General features: G+C 34.2%; 1 protein-coding gene across 1 annotated transcript in view; it reads left to right on the forward strand.

The window, feature by feature from the left end:
* Positions 1-17,656, forward strand: part of RANBP17 (RAN binding protein 17) — a 316,096-nt gene that overhangs the window by 26,938 nt on the left and 271,502 nt on the right. The window contains exons 6-12 of the mRNA XM_082650901.1: positions 4,123-4,227; positions 5,618-5,783; positions 8,760-8,833; positions 11,055-11,174; positions 12,954-13,100; positions 13,633-13,805; positions 15,824-16,017. Coding sequence (XP_082507027.1) covers positions 4,123-4,227; positions 5,618-5,783; positions 8,760-8,833; positions 11,055-11,174; positions 12,954-13,100; positions 13,633-13,805; positions 15,824-16,017 — 979 coding nt within the window. The remainder of the gene's footprint in view (positions 1-4,122; positions 4,228-5,617; positions 5,784-8,759; positions 8,834-11,054; positions 11,175-12,953; positions 13,101-13,632; positions 13,806-15,823; positions 16,018-17,656) is intronic.

The following is a 17,656-nucleotide window of genomic DNA, read 5'->3' on the forward strand; positions in this document are numbered from 1 at the left end:
TAACCACGTGTCACCAAAGTTATTAAAATATTATAGACTATATTCCTCATGCTGTACATTATATCCCCGAGACTTATTTATTTTATAACTGGAAGTTTGTACCTATTAATCTTCTATTTCATCCAGCCCCCAGCCCCCTCCTCTCTGGCAACCACCAGTTTGTTCTCTGTATCTGTGAGTCTTCCTGTTTTGTTTTCTAGATTCCACATATAAGTGAAATCAGATGGTATTTGTCTTTCTCTATCTGACTTATTTCACTTAGCATAATACCTTCTAGGTCCACCCATGTTATTGCAGACAGCATGATTTCATTCTTTTTTAATGACTGAGTAATTCCATTGTGTGTATTTATACTACATACTCTATTCATTGATCTATTGATAGACACTTAGGTAGCTTCCATATCTTGGCTATTGTAATTGATGTTGCAGTGAACATAGGGGTGCATATATCTTTTTGAATTAGTGTTTTTGTTTTCTTTGGTTAAATACCCAGAAGTGGAATTGCTGGATCATATGGTAGTGCTATTGGGTTCTCCAAAAAAAAAAAATATCTTATGGAAAAACCCAAACAAACTTTTTGCCCAACCCAATCTTTTTAATTTTTTGAGGACCTTCCAGACTATTTTCCATAGCAGCCATACTAATTTACATTCCCACCAACAGTGTGCAAGGGTGCCCTTTTTGCCAGGTCCTTGCCAATACTTATTTGTTGTCTATTTAATAATAGCCATTCTGAAAGACGTGAGGTGATATCTCACTGTGGTTTTGATTTGAATTTCCCTGAGGATTAGTGATATTGAACATTTTTTCATATGTCTGTTGGCCTTCCGTGTGTTTTCCTTAGAAAAATGTCTATTCAGGTCCTCTGCCTATTTTTTATTCAGATTTTTTTTTGATACTGAGGGTAGGGAAGTTTTCAGCAATTATGGCTTCAAATACATTCTGTGCTCTTTTCTTTCTCTCTTCGCCTTCTGGGACCCCTATAATAATGCAAATGTTAGTATGCTTGTTGTCTTAGAGGTCCCTTAAGCTATCCTCATTTTTTTAAAACTCTTTTTTCTTTTTGCAGTTCCAATTGGGTTATTTTGACTACCCTGTCTTCCAGATTGCTGATCCATTCCTTTGCTTCCTCTAGTCTGCTGTTGATTCCCTCTAGTATATTTTTCATTTCAGTTATTGTATTCTTCAGTTCTTATTGGTTCTTTTTTATGTTTTCTATTTCTTTGTTGAAGTTCTCACTGAGTTCATCCATTTGTTTCCCGATTTTGGTGAGCATCTTTATCACTTACTTTGAACTCTTTATCTGGTAAGTTGCTTATCTCCATTTTGTTTAGTTCCTTTCCTGGGGTTTTGTCTGATTCTTTCAATTGGAAGGTATTCCTTTGCCTCCTCATTTTGTCTGACTCTCTGTGTTTGTTTCTATGTAGTAGGTGTATCAGCTACATCTCCTGGTCCTCAAACAGTGGTCTTAACGTAAAAGGGGTTCTGTGGGGCCCGGTGGTACCCTCTCCCTGGTCACCAGAGCGGGGTGCTCCAGGTGCTCCTCCTCCTTTGTGTGGGCTGTGTGTGCCCTCCTGTTGTGGTCGGGCCAAGATTGCTGCAGGCGTACTGGTTGTCGGGGCTGGTCCCGGCCCACCTGGCTGAGAGGTCTGGCTCTGAGTGCTGCAGGTGGGCTGATGTGCTGATCTGTGGTTTTCTCGTTGTCTCATCTCAGGAAGCACATGATTTGATTTGTTACATCACTAATGATGTTCACTTTGGTCACTTGACTAAGATGGTCTCTACCAGGCTTCTCTAATTGTACATTTATTCTTTTCCCCTTTGTAAATAATGAGTATTTTGTGGACAGGTAGTTTAAGACTCTGAAAATACCTTATTCCTCATTAAACTTTTAATTTATTCATTTATTATTTCTATCAGTTTGGATTCCTGGTTTCTAACTTTGTTTAATAGGTTATAGTTTGTTACTTACATTATATTTTGGTGCCCAAATTTTCCCAAATTTGGCCATTAGGAACCCTTTCAGGCTAGCATCTCTGTTCATTTGACATTTATTCACCATCCTTTGAACATTTTCTTACTTTCTGTCACAAGATGTTCCATACTTATCTTGTGTAGAACTAGGTACCTTTTGAAGAAAGCTTCAAGCTCTGAAGTGTGATTTTGACTTTGTATGGTAAAAAATGCATGGCTTCTGTGGAGACATTTTACTTAGCCTAATTTTAGAGCATTAACAACTTCAACTAGCATTTCTTAAGTACTTCTGAACCAGGCAATAGGGAGATCTACAATGCATAATGAAAATCAAATATAATTGTCAAATGTGAGCCAGGTAAATTCATGTAGGGTCAATAACAGGATGTATCTTCTAAGAAAAAGATCTAAACTTGAGGTTTCTTAAAAATTTAGAATTATATGTTACCATGCTTTTGTAGAAGCTAAGTCTAGTATTCCTGCAGTATATTCAAAATATAATCATCAAGAAGTAAAATATCCTTTGCCTACATGGTAGAGACATAGTTATGCAGTAGAAAATGGATGATAATCCCTCTTATCAAAAAAATTGGATATCTAAATAAATAACCCAAGTAGAATAAGCATGTATGCCTTGAAGATAACTCTGAAATAACACCTGGATTTGTGTTTTAGCTCTATTGCCTACTGCTTTGTCCAAACTTCTTAATGTCTTTAAACTTACATATCACTATCTGTAAAGCAATCATGACACTTTCCTTGGGTCTTATTAAGATTAGATAAGTTACTAGCACAGGTCCTAGTACATACAAGTACTCAGTAAACCCAAGGTTCTTCCCTCAGTGTTATAGATATGGTGTGCCTGTGAGCTTTAATTTTCTTGTATGTGAAAAGAGAATAATATATATCTCACAGGTTCGTTTTGAGGATTTAGTGAAATAATATGTGAAGAGTACATAAGTTGAGATTATAATGCTGTATGCTATTATTAATTTGTATTAAGGAGAAATTTTTATATATTGAGGGAAACTGAAGAGACAGACCAATTGAAGGAGAGAGAGATGGACGTTTGATTTAAAAGAAGGGGGAAATGCTGGAAATGCTAACTTGAATCTTACATAGTGGGTAGAGATTCCAGTAACTGCTTTCTGTAATCACTTTGGGCTTCTGTTATGTTTCATGTTTCTATAAGTAAATGTGGTATTTAAGTATAATATGATGGAGCTTAGGAAGTGTCAGATAATCAATTTTGATCTCACTACTTTTTTCACATCTATAAATATCAGGAAGGAAAATGGTTTATTTTCATCTTTCAGATACCAAAAGGAATGCTATAGCCACTGTAGCCTGTGGTATTAATAATTGTTTGGGTATCAGATTTCAGCTTTGTTTGCTGTTTCCTAGTGATAAATGGAAATATTAATGGTACTAATAGTATAGTTTTTGCCATATTATATTTTAGAGGCTCAAGAACTAGTCTTAGTAAACTTATTCTTAAAAAATATTTTTTATTAACTAATAAAATATTCAGGGGGAATATACTGTGATGTAGTAAATCAAATTTATGATTATTTATAATTTCTGCCTTGGTTTTTTTTTTTAGAATATCAAAATACATGAATCAGTGACATATCTGATATATATAGAAATATCACTTTCATATAGAAGAATCTTCTGTAACTGATTCAGTTTGCTGATTCACAGAATGTTAGAATTTGAGGATTATCTCAGAGATTTCCCATTTTATAGGTGGAGCCTGAGGAACAGGGAAGCTGTTACTTGCCTAATGTGAAATATGATACATGACTCAGGAGTTGTTTTCTAATTATTTTATTTTCTAATCTGTGTTTATATTGCCTCTGAAAGTATGATCAAATCTGCTTTTCAATTTTGGCATCAGTATAGTTTGTAGAGAGAGCACTGAATTAAAACAATACAGAAACTTGGGTTCTAGTCGTGGCTCTGCCATTATTAGCTCTTTGAGTAACCTTAAACAAATCACTTATACTAGTAGATTTTTAAAAGCTCTTTTAGCTCTATACTTTATGATTCTTTAATCATTATTTTCATTCCTTTTCTTACATAGTAAATTTTTGCTTTGCTGTTTGGCAAGTCTGGTTAAATAAATTCATCTTGAACTTTTTAGGTTGATTATTCTAGACCTTCAGCAAAACACAGGAAAATAGCTACCTCATTTCGTGACACTTCTCTTAAAGACATTTTAGTGCTAGCATGCTCTCTTCTAAAAGAGGTAAGTTACTTAATAATTCAGCATCCTGTTTCAGAAGAATTTCAGATGAATTCCCCTGTGCCCGTTTAATTTAAGTACAAATTAATTTGCACAAATCTATAAGCGGTTCCAAAAAATTCACTTTTATTTAGTCGGGATATAATAAAGTAAGATCCAAAGGGAATTTAGTAACTTGTCTTTAGACAGTAGTTTCATTATCTTCCTACCGTAGATTACTTATTACAGAAGCTATTTGAGACTTAGTTTCTGTATTGCCCTGCCCATATTTTAATGGGGTGCAGATGAACAATGAAATGACGGCAAGTTTTCCTAATTCATCATTTCTCAATATTTTTTCAGAGTTGAGCCAAGATAGTTGACTTTAATAATTTCTTTAGGAAATAATATTTTTCCGTTTGCTACTTAGTGCCCTATTGAACATTAGTATGTTCATAGTATGAGTCATAATTATATTGTGTTCTCTTGTAATATAGGGACTCCCTCATTCTACTCAAGCTTGTTAATTGGTGTAGTAGAGCATTTCCCAAAGTATGTTCCACTAATCACTAGTTTCTACTTATTTAAATTCTGTGATATAGTAACATGGTAACTGCCACACTAGGCCAGACTGAAAGTTCCTCTATTTAAAAATTTTTCTTTTAGTATGAAAAATTTTAACATATATACAAGAAGATCGAATAGTATAATAAACTCCCTTAGACCCAGCAACCAGATAAGCATTAACAACTCGTGACCAATCTTGTTTCATCTCTATGAACTAACTAACCACTTTATTTCTTTCTGTGTTTTTCATGAAGCAGAATCCCAAGCTTCTTATCATTTCCTCCACACATATTTCACATTGTATCTCTAGGAGATATAATCTGTTCTGGTTGTGTCAGAATGAACATTTTGAGGGGGTCGGGATTGTTCTCCAGGAGCTTGTGAGTGTCCTCCCACATTCAAACAGCTCTGAGAACCTTTGTTAGCTGAATGTGTATCGTTTATGCATGAAGCTCCCCTACTTTTTCTTGAAGAATATTGTATTTTCAGCTTGTTCCAATTGCTTCTTTGAGCTAACAAATCCTGTACATTTATACATTTGTGCTGTGTAAAGTATTTGTCCTAAAGTTACTTCCTACAACTTTAGAAGGTGATCTCCAGTATGCAGTTAAATATGAAAGGTTTTAACCCCATTTTACAAGATTAAATTTGAAAATTTAATCTATTGTAGATTTTTGTTGATAGTGATATTACAGTTTTTTTCTGATATATACAACATAACTATGAAAATTCTTTTTTTTTTTAACTAATTTTAATTTGGAACTGAAGAATTATTTAAGTTAGTTGACTAAAATTCTTTTAATTGACATACGTCATAATGTTTCATTTGACTCTGAACCTCTTTCAGGTGTTGGCCAAGCCTTTAAACCTTCAGGATCAAGGTCAACAAAACCTAGTAATGCAAGTCTTGAAACTGGTCCTCAACTGCCTTAACTTTGACTTCATTGGCAGTTCAGCAGATGAATCTGCAGATGATCTTTGCACAGTACAGATTCCAACAACTTGGAGAACAAGTAAGAAAAAAGTTTAGTGTAAGGAATGGTCAACATAAAATACACAGGATTAGCAGTATAGTTGCTTTATGTGCAATTATCTCTGTTTTTTACTTGGCAATCAAAAAGTTCAAAAAAATTTGTAACCTAAGGTAGCTGCTGATACCCAATGTTGAAATCTGTTTTCCTCAGTTCATATCATAGTAACCTCTGTATTTTGATTTTGGAAAAAAGAAAAGACAACTCTAGAGTTGGAGGATGACAAGTTTAGGTGGGGAAATGAAGAGCTCTGTTTTGAAATTTTCAGATAAACAGTAGGAGAGGATATAACACTTGGCAGGAGATATCAACATATTTTTCAAAGTTATAAAGAGAATGAATTAGAGTAGCTAACTTAGCAGAGCAGAATTGCAATTTACTTTGTTACAGAGAAGGACACCAATAAAGAGCAAACTCACTTGCTCTCACACATCCCAGAAAGATGATGGCAATAGGGCTTTCCTATTGAAGTCAGAGGTAGGGAATTGGGCTGAAAGGACTTGGTAAAAAGTCTATGTTCTGCACAAACACCCTCGGGATCTTCTCTACCACCTCTGTGCAGCTCTGTGACTGCCCTTTTCCCTTCCTTCCCTATGTGTACTTCCCTCTAGATTCCCAAGACCAGAGCTTTTTTCTCTTGAGAAATTAAACTGGAGAGGTTTCTCATTCAGGGGTATCAGATATAGTAGAGAAACACCATACATTTGGTGAAAACTTCTAATATGGAAGTCAGAGACTAAAAGAAACAATTAAAAGGGACTTTGTATCTTGATAGTAGTGATGAATGCATGAACCAGCACATGTAGTAAAAATTGCACAGACTAAATACACATACACACACACACACACACACGAGTACATGTAAAACTGGGAAAGCCAAATAAGATTGGTGGATTGGATTTTATCAGTGTGCCTTCTTGATTGTGATATTGTGCTTTAGTTTTGTAAGAACTTACCATTTGGGGAAATGGGGTAAACAATACATGGATCTCTCTGTATTATTTCTTGCAACTGCATATAAATCTAATTATCTCAAGAAATCTTTTTTTAAAAAGGGAGAGTTAGTAGAAACAGAGACAAAGTGAAGAGTCGAAGTAAATTTCAAAAAGTTTTAATTACTATCCTCAGAGAGATAAGAAAAGGTAATGCATTCCTGAAACATGAATAGGATATTGTTTCAAAAACGGAAGTTAAGACAGTGTTCCAGATATACAAGTTGCCCAAATAAAACATTCAGTAAAAGAATTGGAAGATAAAGCTAAGGAAATATCCCAGAAAGTAGAACAAAAAAAGCAAGAAGAGATTTGATAGAAAAAATGCAAGAATATTAAAGCGTGAAACTAGGAAGCTTGACATCTGACTATTAGGAGTTCAAGAAAGGACAGGAAAAAACAGAAGGCAATTTGCAAACAATACCAAAAAAAAATTCTCAGCAATGAGATACATAAATTTTCACATTGAAAGATCCCATAAGTACCCAACATAATGAATGAAAAAAAATACACTAAGCTTCGTAATCATGACATTTCAGAATAACAAGGACAAAGAGAACCTAAAATCTACCGGAAAGAAAGTCACCTACAAAGGATTGGGATCAAGAATGGTATTAGAGGGCTTCCCTGGTGGCGCGGTGGTTGAGAGTCCGCCTGCCGATGCAGGGGACACGGGTTCGTGCCCCGATCCGGGAAGATCCCACATGCCGCGGAGCGGCTGGTCCCGTGAGCCATGGCCGCTGAGCCTGCGTGTCTGGAGCCTGCGCTCTGCAACGGGAGAGGCCACAACAGTGAGAGGCTGCGTACCGCAAAAAAAAAAAAAAAAAGAATGGTATTAGATTTCTCAACAGTAGTACTGGAAGCTAGAGGACAATGGAGTAATATCCTCAGACTTCTGAGTGAAAATAATTTTCAAACTAGACTGAGATTACCAAGCATAAGAGAATAAAGATATTTTCAGACGTGTAAATCGTTCTGAAATTTAGCCCTTATGTACTTGCTGTTATGAAGCTACTTGATATACAAGCAAGAAAATGGAGGATATGGAGTTCAAGAAAGCTTTAACACAAGATGACAATCAGCAGACATAAAAAGGAGATAATTATGTAACACATTTTGGAACAGCCAGTCTAAGTTGAAGAAGGCTCCAGGAGGAAGGGGTGGGAAAATGGAAGTGATAGGTTATTTGATGCTATTGACCAGGTGGAAAATGGCATGAAGAACATTTTGCAAATCTGTCAGAACATTTGGAAAGAATTAATGACAGATATCGATCTACACAACTAAGCACAGAAAAGATGCTGTGATTAAATCCAGGGAGTGTAGGAAATGTGATATAATCATAGTATACTTGGCTTAGCTGTTAACATTATTTACCTAGTCATAATAAAGTAAACACTTAGAATTGATTTAATTCCTAATTGTTATAACAGTGGATGGATTTTTGAGAGAGGATGGATTGTAGAAAGAGTGGTGGGAGTAGAGGGGAGAGTGTACCGTAACAAGGTCATTTGAGACCTAAAATAAAGTAGTCAAAGACATGTAATACAGCACGTAATTTGGAAACATGTATTTAAATATAGCTAAGAGTTGAAAGGCAGTTGGAATGGAGTAGGGTACAGCTGTTTTTTACTATTTACTTTTTAGTACTATTTACTTTTTTATACTATTTGAATTTTTAAATGTTTTTATTACCTTAATATAAATGAAAATAGAAGGTTCTCTCGATAGGAACTGTAGGTGCTACATGGAAATAAGGAACATCTTAGCTAATTAATTTTTATCTTTGTATTATTTCATATTTCAAAGGAAAATAGCTAGGAATTAAAAAGGAATTAAGCCTAACTGCAAGGAAAGATTGGCCACATGCAGAGGTCTTGGAGTTCTTGGTTTGTATGATAATGTCTTACTATGTGAAGATCACTGAATTGAAAGTAATGGTGTTAGAATTTTTTTTTTTTTCCAGTTTTCCTGGAACCAGAAACATTGGATCTTTTCTTTAATTTGTATCATTCACTTCCACCACTCCTATCTCAGTTAGTAAGTAAAACTCATTCATTATTTCATTAAAAAGTACCTGTGATATTTATCTAAGGGTGGTACATATTTATTTATATTCTTGATTAGGTTTACCTCTCATAAGAGATTCTTACATCATCTGGGATTTATATTACGTAAGCTATTTGTCAGTTTCTATTTATAGTCCATAGTTCCTGTCATTTCACTGGTGAGCCCAAAACCCATAACTGGTGATTTCATTCCTGCCCGTAGCCAAGACAACCTATCAACCTCTAAGTATCTTTTTTCCTACTCAGTGCCCCCCACCCCAGCTCTTCTTCTGGGCCTCAGTCCAGTAGTTTGCCACCCCACCTGTTACCTTCCCTTTTCTTAACCTCTCTAACTCTTTCTCCACTTTGCTTGGCTCCATGTCAGGCTTGCCATGTGGCCCCCATCAGATATCTCCAAGTGAGAAACAGAGGGGATCTGCTCACTTGATTTTGTGCTCATCACTCCAGCTGTTCATTTATTTTTTGAATCAGATTCTGTTGTGTGCTAAAAGATTCTTGAAACTCTTTGGTTATAGTATGGAACTTTGAGACTCTGTATCCCATCTTTGTGGAATCTAAAACAGAGACCAGGCAAGATTGAAAAAAAAAAGAAAGTTGTTAGCTTAATATCTAAGCTTGTAGAAGTGAAGTTGGGGAATTCTTATATTGTCATTTCCTGAAAAAAGATGTTCCATATTTAAAGTACATATCAGCAGTATGTTTGTTTAGATATGTTATCACCTAGAAGGGAGGAATAGGTTCACAAAAATACTCCCTCCCTTTCTTAGAAAACATGTTTGCTCAAATCGAGGGTTTTAAGGGGGTGGTTTTTAAACTGGGTTTCACAGGACACTCATGTTTCCAGGTGGTGCCACAGAACTTCAGCCTTCTGTCTTTTAACCAGAATAGTCTTGTTTTTAGTTGTTTAAAAACCATGGTTTCATGTACAGTTATGTTTTGGGATAAAACAAACAAGCTACTCGTGCTTAAAAGTAGATTGGAAAGCAACTGCTTTAAGAGAATGTAACTGACATTTATTGGGCATGCCCTATCCTATGATGCTTATCTCACTTCATCCTCACAGTGGCCCTGCAAGGTAAGTATTGTTACCTTCACTATGTAGACAAGGAAACAGATCCAGAATGGCCTAAGTGACTTCCTTCAGGGCAGTGAACTAAATTTTGGAGTTGAGATTCAAACCCAGGTGGTTTTGGCCCCAAACCCCTGGATATTTTTATTACGCTAGTGGTTCCTGAACCTTCTACACATCAGAAGGGAGTTTTGTTTTTTGGGTTGTTTGCTTGGTTTTTGTTTTTAACATTAAGGACTGTGGCAAACTGAGTAACACCTAAAAAGGCTATCCTCTGATTTTTGTCCCTATTCTCACCCTTGCCAAGAGAGCCAGACATTTTGTGTGAAATCTCCTAACTGGAATATTTATATATTGACAAATAATTCTTTTTTTTTTTTTTTTTTTAAAGTGGGCAAGTTTACATATGTGGGCCAGTTTGGCCTGAAAGTTGCCAGTTTTGGGCCTCTCAGTTAATGAACAAATAGGCTTCAGTGGGTTCCAGTAGTAGAATTAAGAACCCGAGAAGTGAAATTGACTGATAAAGTATTAACTTCAGAAAGATAACTAGGCCACAGACACTTTGCAGGAATTTTTATAGGGTATCTAACTTTTTCAGCAGCATTTTCCAAATTGTTCCTCAAGGTATTAATAAATGGTGTGGGCAAGATGTTTTATCACCAGATAAATTTGGGACATGCTGGATTAAGTAAAGTTAAAGGATTTTTTTCCCACTTGCAGGATACCACAGTGCATATTGTACAGTAGTTCCCAAATGTATTCTACAGCAAAACCATATTTTCTTTTTGGTGAAACACCTGGTTCGTTGGTTTACAAACAGATTAGGCATCAAAAGCAATTGGGAGCCTTTGAGTGTATGCAGGTTCCGGCTCTACTCTGGTGTATTTAATATATACAAAAATATTAGAGGAATTTTACACAGAAATAGGAACTCTAGTGGTGGGATTGACGGGTTTTGGGTGGTGGTAATTATTGATGATGTTTAGCTTTCATTGTTTTTGGAATCTATAACACTATTTTATCATTAAAATTAAAAAAATTTAAATGTAAAGAATAGTGTTCCTTACATGTGGCCTTACATTAATTTTAAAGTTGAAATGAATTTTGTTGTTCCTGTTTTTAGGCACTTTCATGTTTAGTTCAGTTTGCTTCTACAAGAAGGTCCTTATTTAGCAGTCCTGAACGTGCCAAGTACCTTGGTAATTTAATCAAGGGAGTAAAAAGGATACTTGAAAACCCTCAGGTATTTTTGAAGTAATTTAATTAATATTTACCATATTTAAATACAGTTTTTCTGCTGAAAGGTGCATAATAAACTTATGACTTTATTACGATTCTGGAAGAAAATAAGTATCATATTCTGCTTTCTTGGATCTCATTTGTAGTATAAATGGGCAGCTTTTAAAAGTGAATGTTTTCCTGACTGACTGCTGTGTTGTTCTTTTTATTTTTCCCATTCTTTTAGGTAAATATGAATAGAGGTTGTATACCTTATTATGCTTCTGCTTTCTACCATTGTACTTTCCTTGCACTTCTTAAATTACTGAAGTGATTAATTCAATCATATCTACCTTCTAAGCTAGAAGACAGTATAAATCTGGATGTTAATATTGGAATAAGTGGCTTTAAATTATGAATATCTTTTTTGCCCTCTTGTGGACAATAAAAATTTGTAGATTTTTAAATCTACTCTCTATGTTAACTGCAAATCTTCAGTGGCAGTGTTCATTTCAGAGACTTGCACAGCCATTATAAATTAGTGATTTTGGATGCCTAGATAAAATTTGTTTCACTTTTGGTTTAAAATATCTGTAATGAAAGTACAAATATTAAAAGGTTAAATGATGATTTAAGGAGGTTTATCTAAGTCTCTTGGTTATTAATAACTTAGGGGGGACATATAATATCTATACATAAAGAAAACATGCTTACTCTATAAAGAACAGTTGTTTTTGCAGATTAAGAGGTATTTTATGTGTTGTGCATTCGTTTTATCTTTTCACTGTTGGCATAACTGTGAAATTTATGTGTTTTGCTGATAAATGGGATTTTTACCAGTATATCGATACTTTAAAATTTTTAGTTGTTCAGCTCACTATCATCAGTCAATATGTGGAAGATAATATGCTAATATCAGATAATTCTCTTAATTGATTTTCCAGTATCCTCATGTTGATGTTTTATGGCTCTAAAAGTTAATTTGAATATTATATATATTTTTAGAATTATAAATATGTATTAAAAGACCCATGAATACAAAATATATTTTTAAATTAGTCCTTAATAATTAGAAACTATGTTATATTTTTTCATGGGTTGAAATTTTTTACAAACTCTTTCACTATTAAACAGATACTGAAAGATACTTGAATTCTGTTTCATGCCAGCTATAGTACAGAGTTCTCAAACTATAAAGATAATAACATACATGTCCTATCTTCGAGGAGCTCACTGGGGGCACCTTTCTTGGTCTTTCCTTCTAAGCTGTCCTCCCCACGAAGTTACCTCTGTTTCTTGTAGTACTTTTGTTAAACTTTCTGCTCTACATTGCAGCAGTTTATTTGAATGTCTTAAGAGACAAGGAGTTGCTTGAGGACATAATGCCTCTAGGTACTCAATAAATATTTGTTGAATTAAAAGATGTTTCTGTTATTTGTGGGTACACATTTAATGTAAGTAGTGGTATTGCTCTTTTCCAGGATTTCAAGAGCCCATTCTTATTTTCTATCTTAAATATTTTTCAGGTTTTGTATTGACTTCTATTTAAGTCACAAGGTACACACTCTCTCTCCCTCTCTCTCCACCCTTTTCTGTCTCTTTTCTGTCTCTCATGCAAGTTTTTTTGGGGTAATATAGTGGTTCCCAAACATGATTTAGTCATCATGGTCAAAGCTTCCTCCAAAGCCTCTAGTTTGGATTCCTTATTATTAATCATTTATGACAACATTAAGTCCAGTAGGAATCATTTGGTTTTTTGTTGTTAAGTTTTTTAAAAAGCCTTTCTTTTTGTCTCATAATTTAGGGTTTGTCCAATCCAGGTAATTATCATGAATTTTGTCGATTTTTGGCTCGTTTAAAGACAAATTACCAGCTGGGAGAATTAGTTATGGTGAAGGAGTATCCTGAAGTTATCAGATTGATTGCTAATTTTACCATTACTAGCCTACAGGTAAATAAAAATATATAGTTGATGTTAAACTGTAGATAGTTTTAAAACACTTTCTTGGTAAGATTTGGTAGGGATTTTAAAAAACATTTATTAGAGCACTTTGCTAAAAATGTTCATTGCAAGATTTTAGGTAAAATACTTCTTTGTAACAAATTTTATAATAATAAAAATTTAGAGGCCATCTAAATATCTAATAATTAAAGACCAAATTGAGATGCTGTAGTAAAATCTATGTGGAGAAATAAAATAAAGTTTTACAGATTAGTTTTTGGAAAAATTCTTTTTGTAAGTTTGGGGGGAAGTTTTAAAACCATATTTTCCACATGATATCAACTCTGTGAAAAAATATTCCTGGAAAGATTAGAAGGAAGTTCACAAACATTTAACAGAATTTGCTATTTTAAATGTTCATTGGTTATAATCAGAATAAAAGTTTATTTTAAACTGTATGTTTACTAATTTTGCCTCTCCATTTCTTATTCTAGGAAGACATAATGTCATTTTAAATAACGTTTGCTTTATTTTTTTGTAGCATTGGGAATTTGCTCCCAACAGTGTTCATTATTTATTAACTCTCTGGCAAAGGATGGTAGCATCAGTTCCTTTTGTGAAATCAACTGAACCCCACTTATTAGACACTTATGCACCAGAAATCACGAAGGCCTTTATCACTTCTCGGTTGGAATCTGTTGCCATAGTTGTGAGGTATTGAAAACTAAATGTTTTTGTTGTATTTTCATCTTCTGCATCTTGGAATTTTTAAAAATGGAGGTAAAATTTACCTATGGTAAAATTCACCTTTTTTAGTATACAGTTCTATGAGTTCTGACAAGTGTATGCCGTTGTGTTTAACAGCACAATCAAGATATAAAATAGTTCCATCACCCCAAAAAGTTTTTTTAGGTTCCTTTGTAGTCAGACCTTTCCCCATCCTCAGCATCTGGCAATTATTGATGTTTTGTTCCCTCAGATTTTTGTCTTTTTTGGATGTTATTACATAAATGAAATCATATAGTATGTAGCCCTTTAGTCTGGCTTCTGTCACTTAGCATAATGCATTTGAGATTCTTCCAATTTGTGTCAGTAGTTCTTTACTTTTTATTGGTGAATAGTATACCATTTTATGGATATATCACAGTTATTAGTCCACTCACCTATTGATGGACGTTTGGGTTCTTTCTGTTTTTGCCTTTATGAGTAAAATAGCTGTAAGTGTTCCTATACAGATTTTTGTATGAATTTAAGTTTTTATTTCTCTTGGATAAATTCCTAGGTGTGAGATTTCTGGGTTGCCTGGTAAGTGTATATTTTACTTTATAAGAAATTGCCAAACTATTTTCCAAAGTTGCTGTATCATTTCACATTCCCACCAGCAGTGTATGAAAAATCCAGTTGCTCTGCATCCTCACCAGCACTTGATATTGTCAGTTTTAAAAAATTTTAGTCATTCTAATAAGTGTGGTGCCTCATTATGGTTTCAAATTGCATTCCCTTAATAACTAACAATGTTGAGGATCTTTTTATGTGCTTATTTACCATTTGTATATACTCTTTGGTAAAATGCCTGTCAAATATGTTCCCTTTTTTTTATTGGGTCGTTTATTTTCTTATCTTGCGATTAGAGAGGTCTGTATATTCTGGTCACAAGTCTTTTTATCATATGTGTTTTGCAAATATTTTTTCCCAGTCCATTGCTTGCCTCTTCATTTCCTTAACAGAGTCTTGCAAAGAGCAGGAGTTTTAAATTTTAATGAAGTCCAATTTATCCTTTATTTTTTTCTTCTAGAAGTTTTATAATTTAAATTTAGGTCCATAATCCATTTTGAGTTAATTTTTGTATATGATATGAGGTTTAGACTCAATGTTATTTTTCTTTCCTTTTTTCCTTTTTGCATAGGGAAGACCAGTTATCCCCAACACCATTTGTGAAAGACTATCCTTTCTCCATTGAATTGTCTTTACTCTGTTTTCAAAAATTAATTGACCACATATGTATGGTTCTATTTTTGGACTCTGTTCTCATTAGTCTCTGTTTTTCTCCTTCTGCCAGTAGCCCCTGCCTTGAGTACTGTAGCCTTATAATAAGCTTTGAAATCAGGTAGTGTGAATTTTCACCTTGGTTTGCCCTTTTTAAAATTGTTTTGGCTCTTTTACTTCCTTTGCTTTTCTGTGTAAATGTTAGAATCATCTTGTCAGTATCTAGAAAAAAAAGTCCTGCTGGAATTTTGACTAGAATTGCATTGAATTTGTAGATTAATTTGGAGGAAGAATTGACATCTCAGCAATTTTGAGTCTTTTAGCCAATGAGCATGTTTATCTTTTATTTAGAGCTCTTCTGTGATTCCTTTCATCACTGTTTTGTATTATTCAGTCTTTAGATCTTACATATATTTAAGATTTAATTAGTGTTTTATGTTTTCTGGTGCCTTTGGAGATACTGTTTTTTAAACTTAAATTTCCAATTGTTCATGTTAGTATATAGTAATGAATTCTATATATTGATCTGTATTGCTAGCACCTTGGAAATACACTCACCTGTTAGTAGCTCTCTTGTGGTTCACATTTTCAAATATAGACATTTTATTTCTTATCTTACAGTCTATGTCTTTTATTTCTTTATCCATGATAGAATTTTTATTTAACATAAATAAAGCTTATTTGTGGTGAATAAAAGTACATCTCATTCTAACGTCGTCTGCAATCCTTTTCTTATATATTTGCAGAGATAATTTAGATGATCCACTGGATGATACCGCCACTGTGTTTCAGCAGTTGGAGCAGTTGTGCACTGTTAGCAGATGTGAATATGAGAAGACATGCACTCTTCTTGTACAGTTGTTTGATCAAAATGCACAGAATTACCAAAAGCTTCTGCATTCAGCTTCTGGAATAACTGTGGACATGGCAATTCAGGAAGGTCAGTAAATTTTATATGACCATATAAATAATATAATAATATGGTATTATGTTGAATTTTAAGTAGCTTCATTAATCAATTTATTTAATAATTTTACTGCAACGTATTTTTGTTTATTTCCCCCAATTCTGTTCCTCTAATAATCCATTAATTTTAATAACCTTCTGGGTATTTTGTTGGCTTGATAGTTTTAGTTCTTTATAAGATTCACAGGGAATATTTCTCTCTGGATTCACTATCAAGAAAAGCTGATAATGATCTTTGAGTAGAGTTTATTAATTTATAACTATCTTTTAACTAATCACGTTTCCCTCTTTGCTATATCTGACTGCAAATTCAGAGCCCAGTTTTAGCCAGTAAAAATTTACCGAAGACCTCATCGTGGTTTTGCATTTGTTTATTTGCCTTCACCATGGCTTTATTTTATTATTATATTTCAATTTCTCAATTTCCTCTTTATTTTTCATTCTTTACTGAAGGAGAATTAATTTATTTCTGTATATTTCCTTAATATGAAAGGATTTTCAGGAACATAGGGAATTAAATACACTTTTCAGATTTTAAGTGGGATATCTTATGAGAACGGAACTGGCTATATACATTTCATTTTTTTCTTTTTACATCTTTATTGGAGTATAATTGCTTTACAATGGTGTGTTAGTTTCTGCTTTATAACAAAGTGAATCAGCTATACATATATATATATTCCCATATCTCTTCCTCCTGCGTCTCCCTCCCTCCCACCCTCCCTATCCCACCCCTCTAGGTGGTCACAAAGCACCGAGCTGCTCTCCCTGTGCTATGTGGCTGCTTCCCACTAGCTATCTGTTTTATGTTTGGTAGTGTATATATGTCCATGCCACTCTCTCACTTTGTCACAGCTTACGCTTCCCCCTCCCCATATCCTCAAGTCCATTCTCTAGTAGGTCTGTGTCTTTATTCCTGTCTTACCCCTAGGTTCTTCATGACTTTTTTTTTTTCTTAGATTCCATATATATATATGTTAGCATGCGGTATTTGTCTTTCTCTTTCTGACTTACTTCACTCTGCATGACAGACTAGAGATCCATCCACCTCACTACAAATAACTCAATTTCGTTTCTTTTTATGGCTGAGTAATATTCTATTGTATATATGTGCCACATCTTCTGTATCCATTCATGTGATGATGGACACTTACGTTGCTTCCATCTCCTGGCTATTGTAAATAGAGCTGCAATGAACATTTTGGTACATGACTCGTTTTGAATTATGGTTTTCCCAGGGTATATACCCAGTAGTGGGATTGCTGGGTCATATGGTAGTTCTATTTGTAGTTTTTTAAGGAACCTCCATACTGTTCTCCATAGTGGCTGTAGTAATTCACATTCCCACCAGCAGTACAAGAGTGTTCCCTTTTCTCCACACCCTCTCCAGCATTTATTGTTTGTAGATATTTTGATGATGGCCATTCTGACTGGTGTGAGATGATATCTCATTGTAGTTTTGATTTGCATTTCTCTAATGATTAATGATGTTGAGCATTCTTTCATGTCTTTGTTGGCAATCTGTATATCGTCTTTGGAGAAATGTCTATTTAGGTCTTCTGCCCATTTTTGGATTGGGTTGTTTGTTTTTATTGAGCTGCATGAGATGCTTG

This window comes from Grampus griseus (assembly GCF_964374135.1).
Source record: "Grampus griseus genome assembly, chromosome: 3".
NCBI lineage: Eukaryota > Metazoa > Chordata > Mammalia > Artiodactyla > Delphinidae > Grampus > Grampus griseus.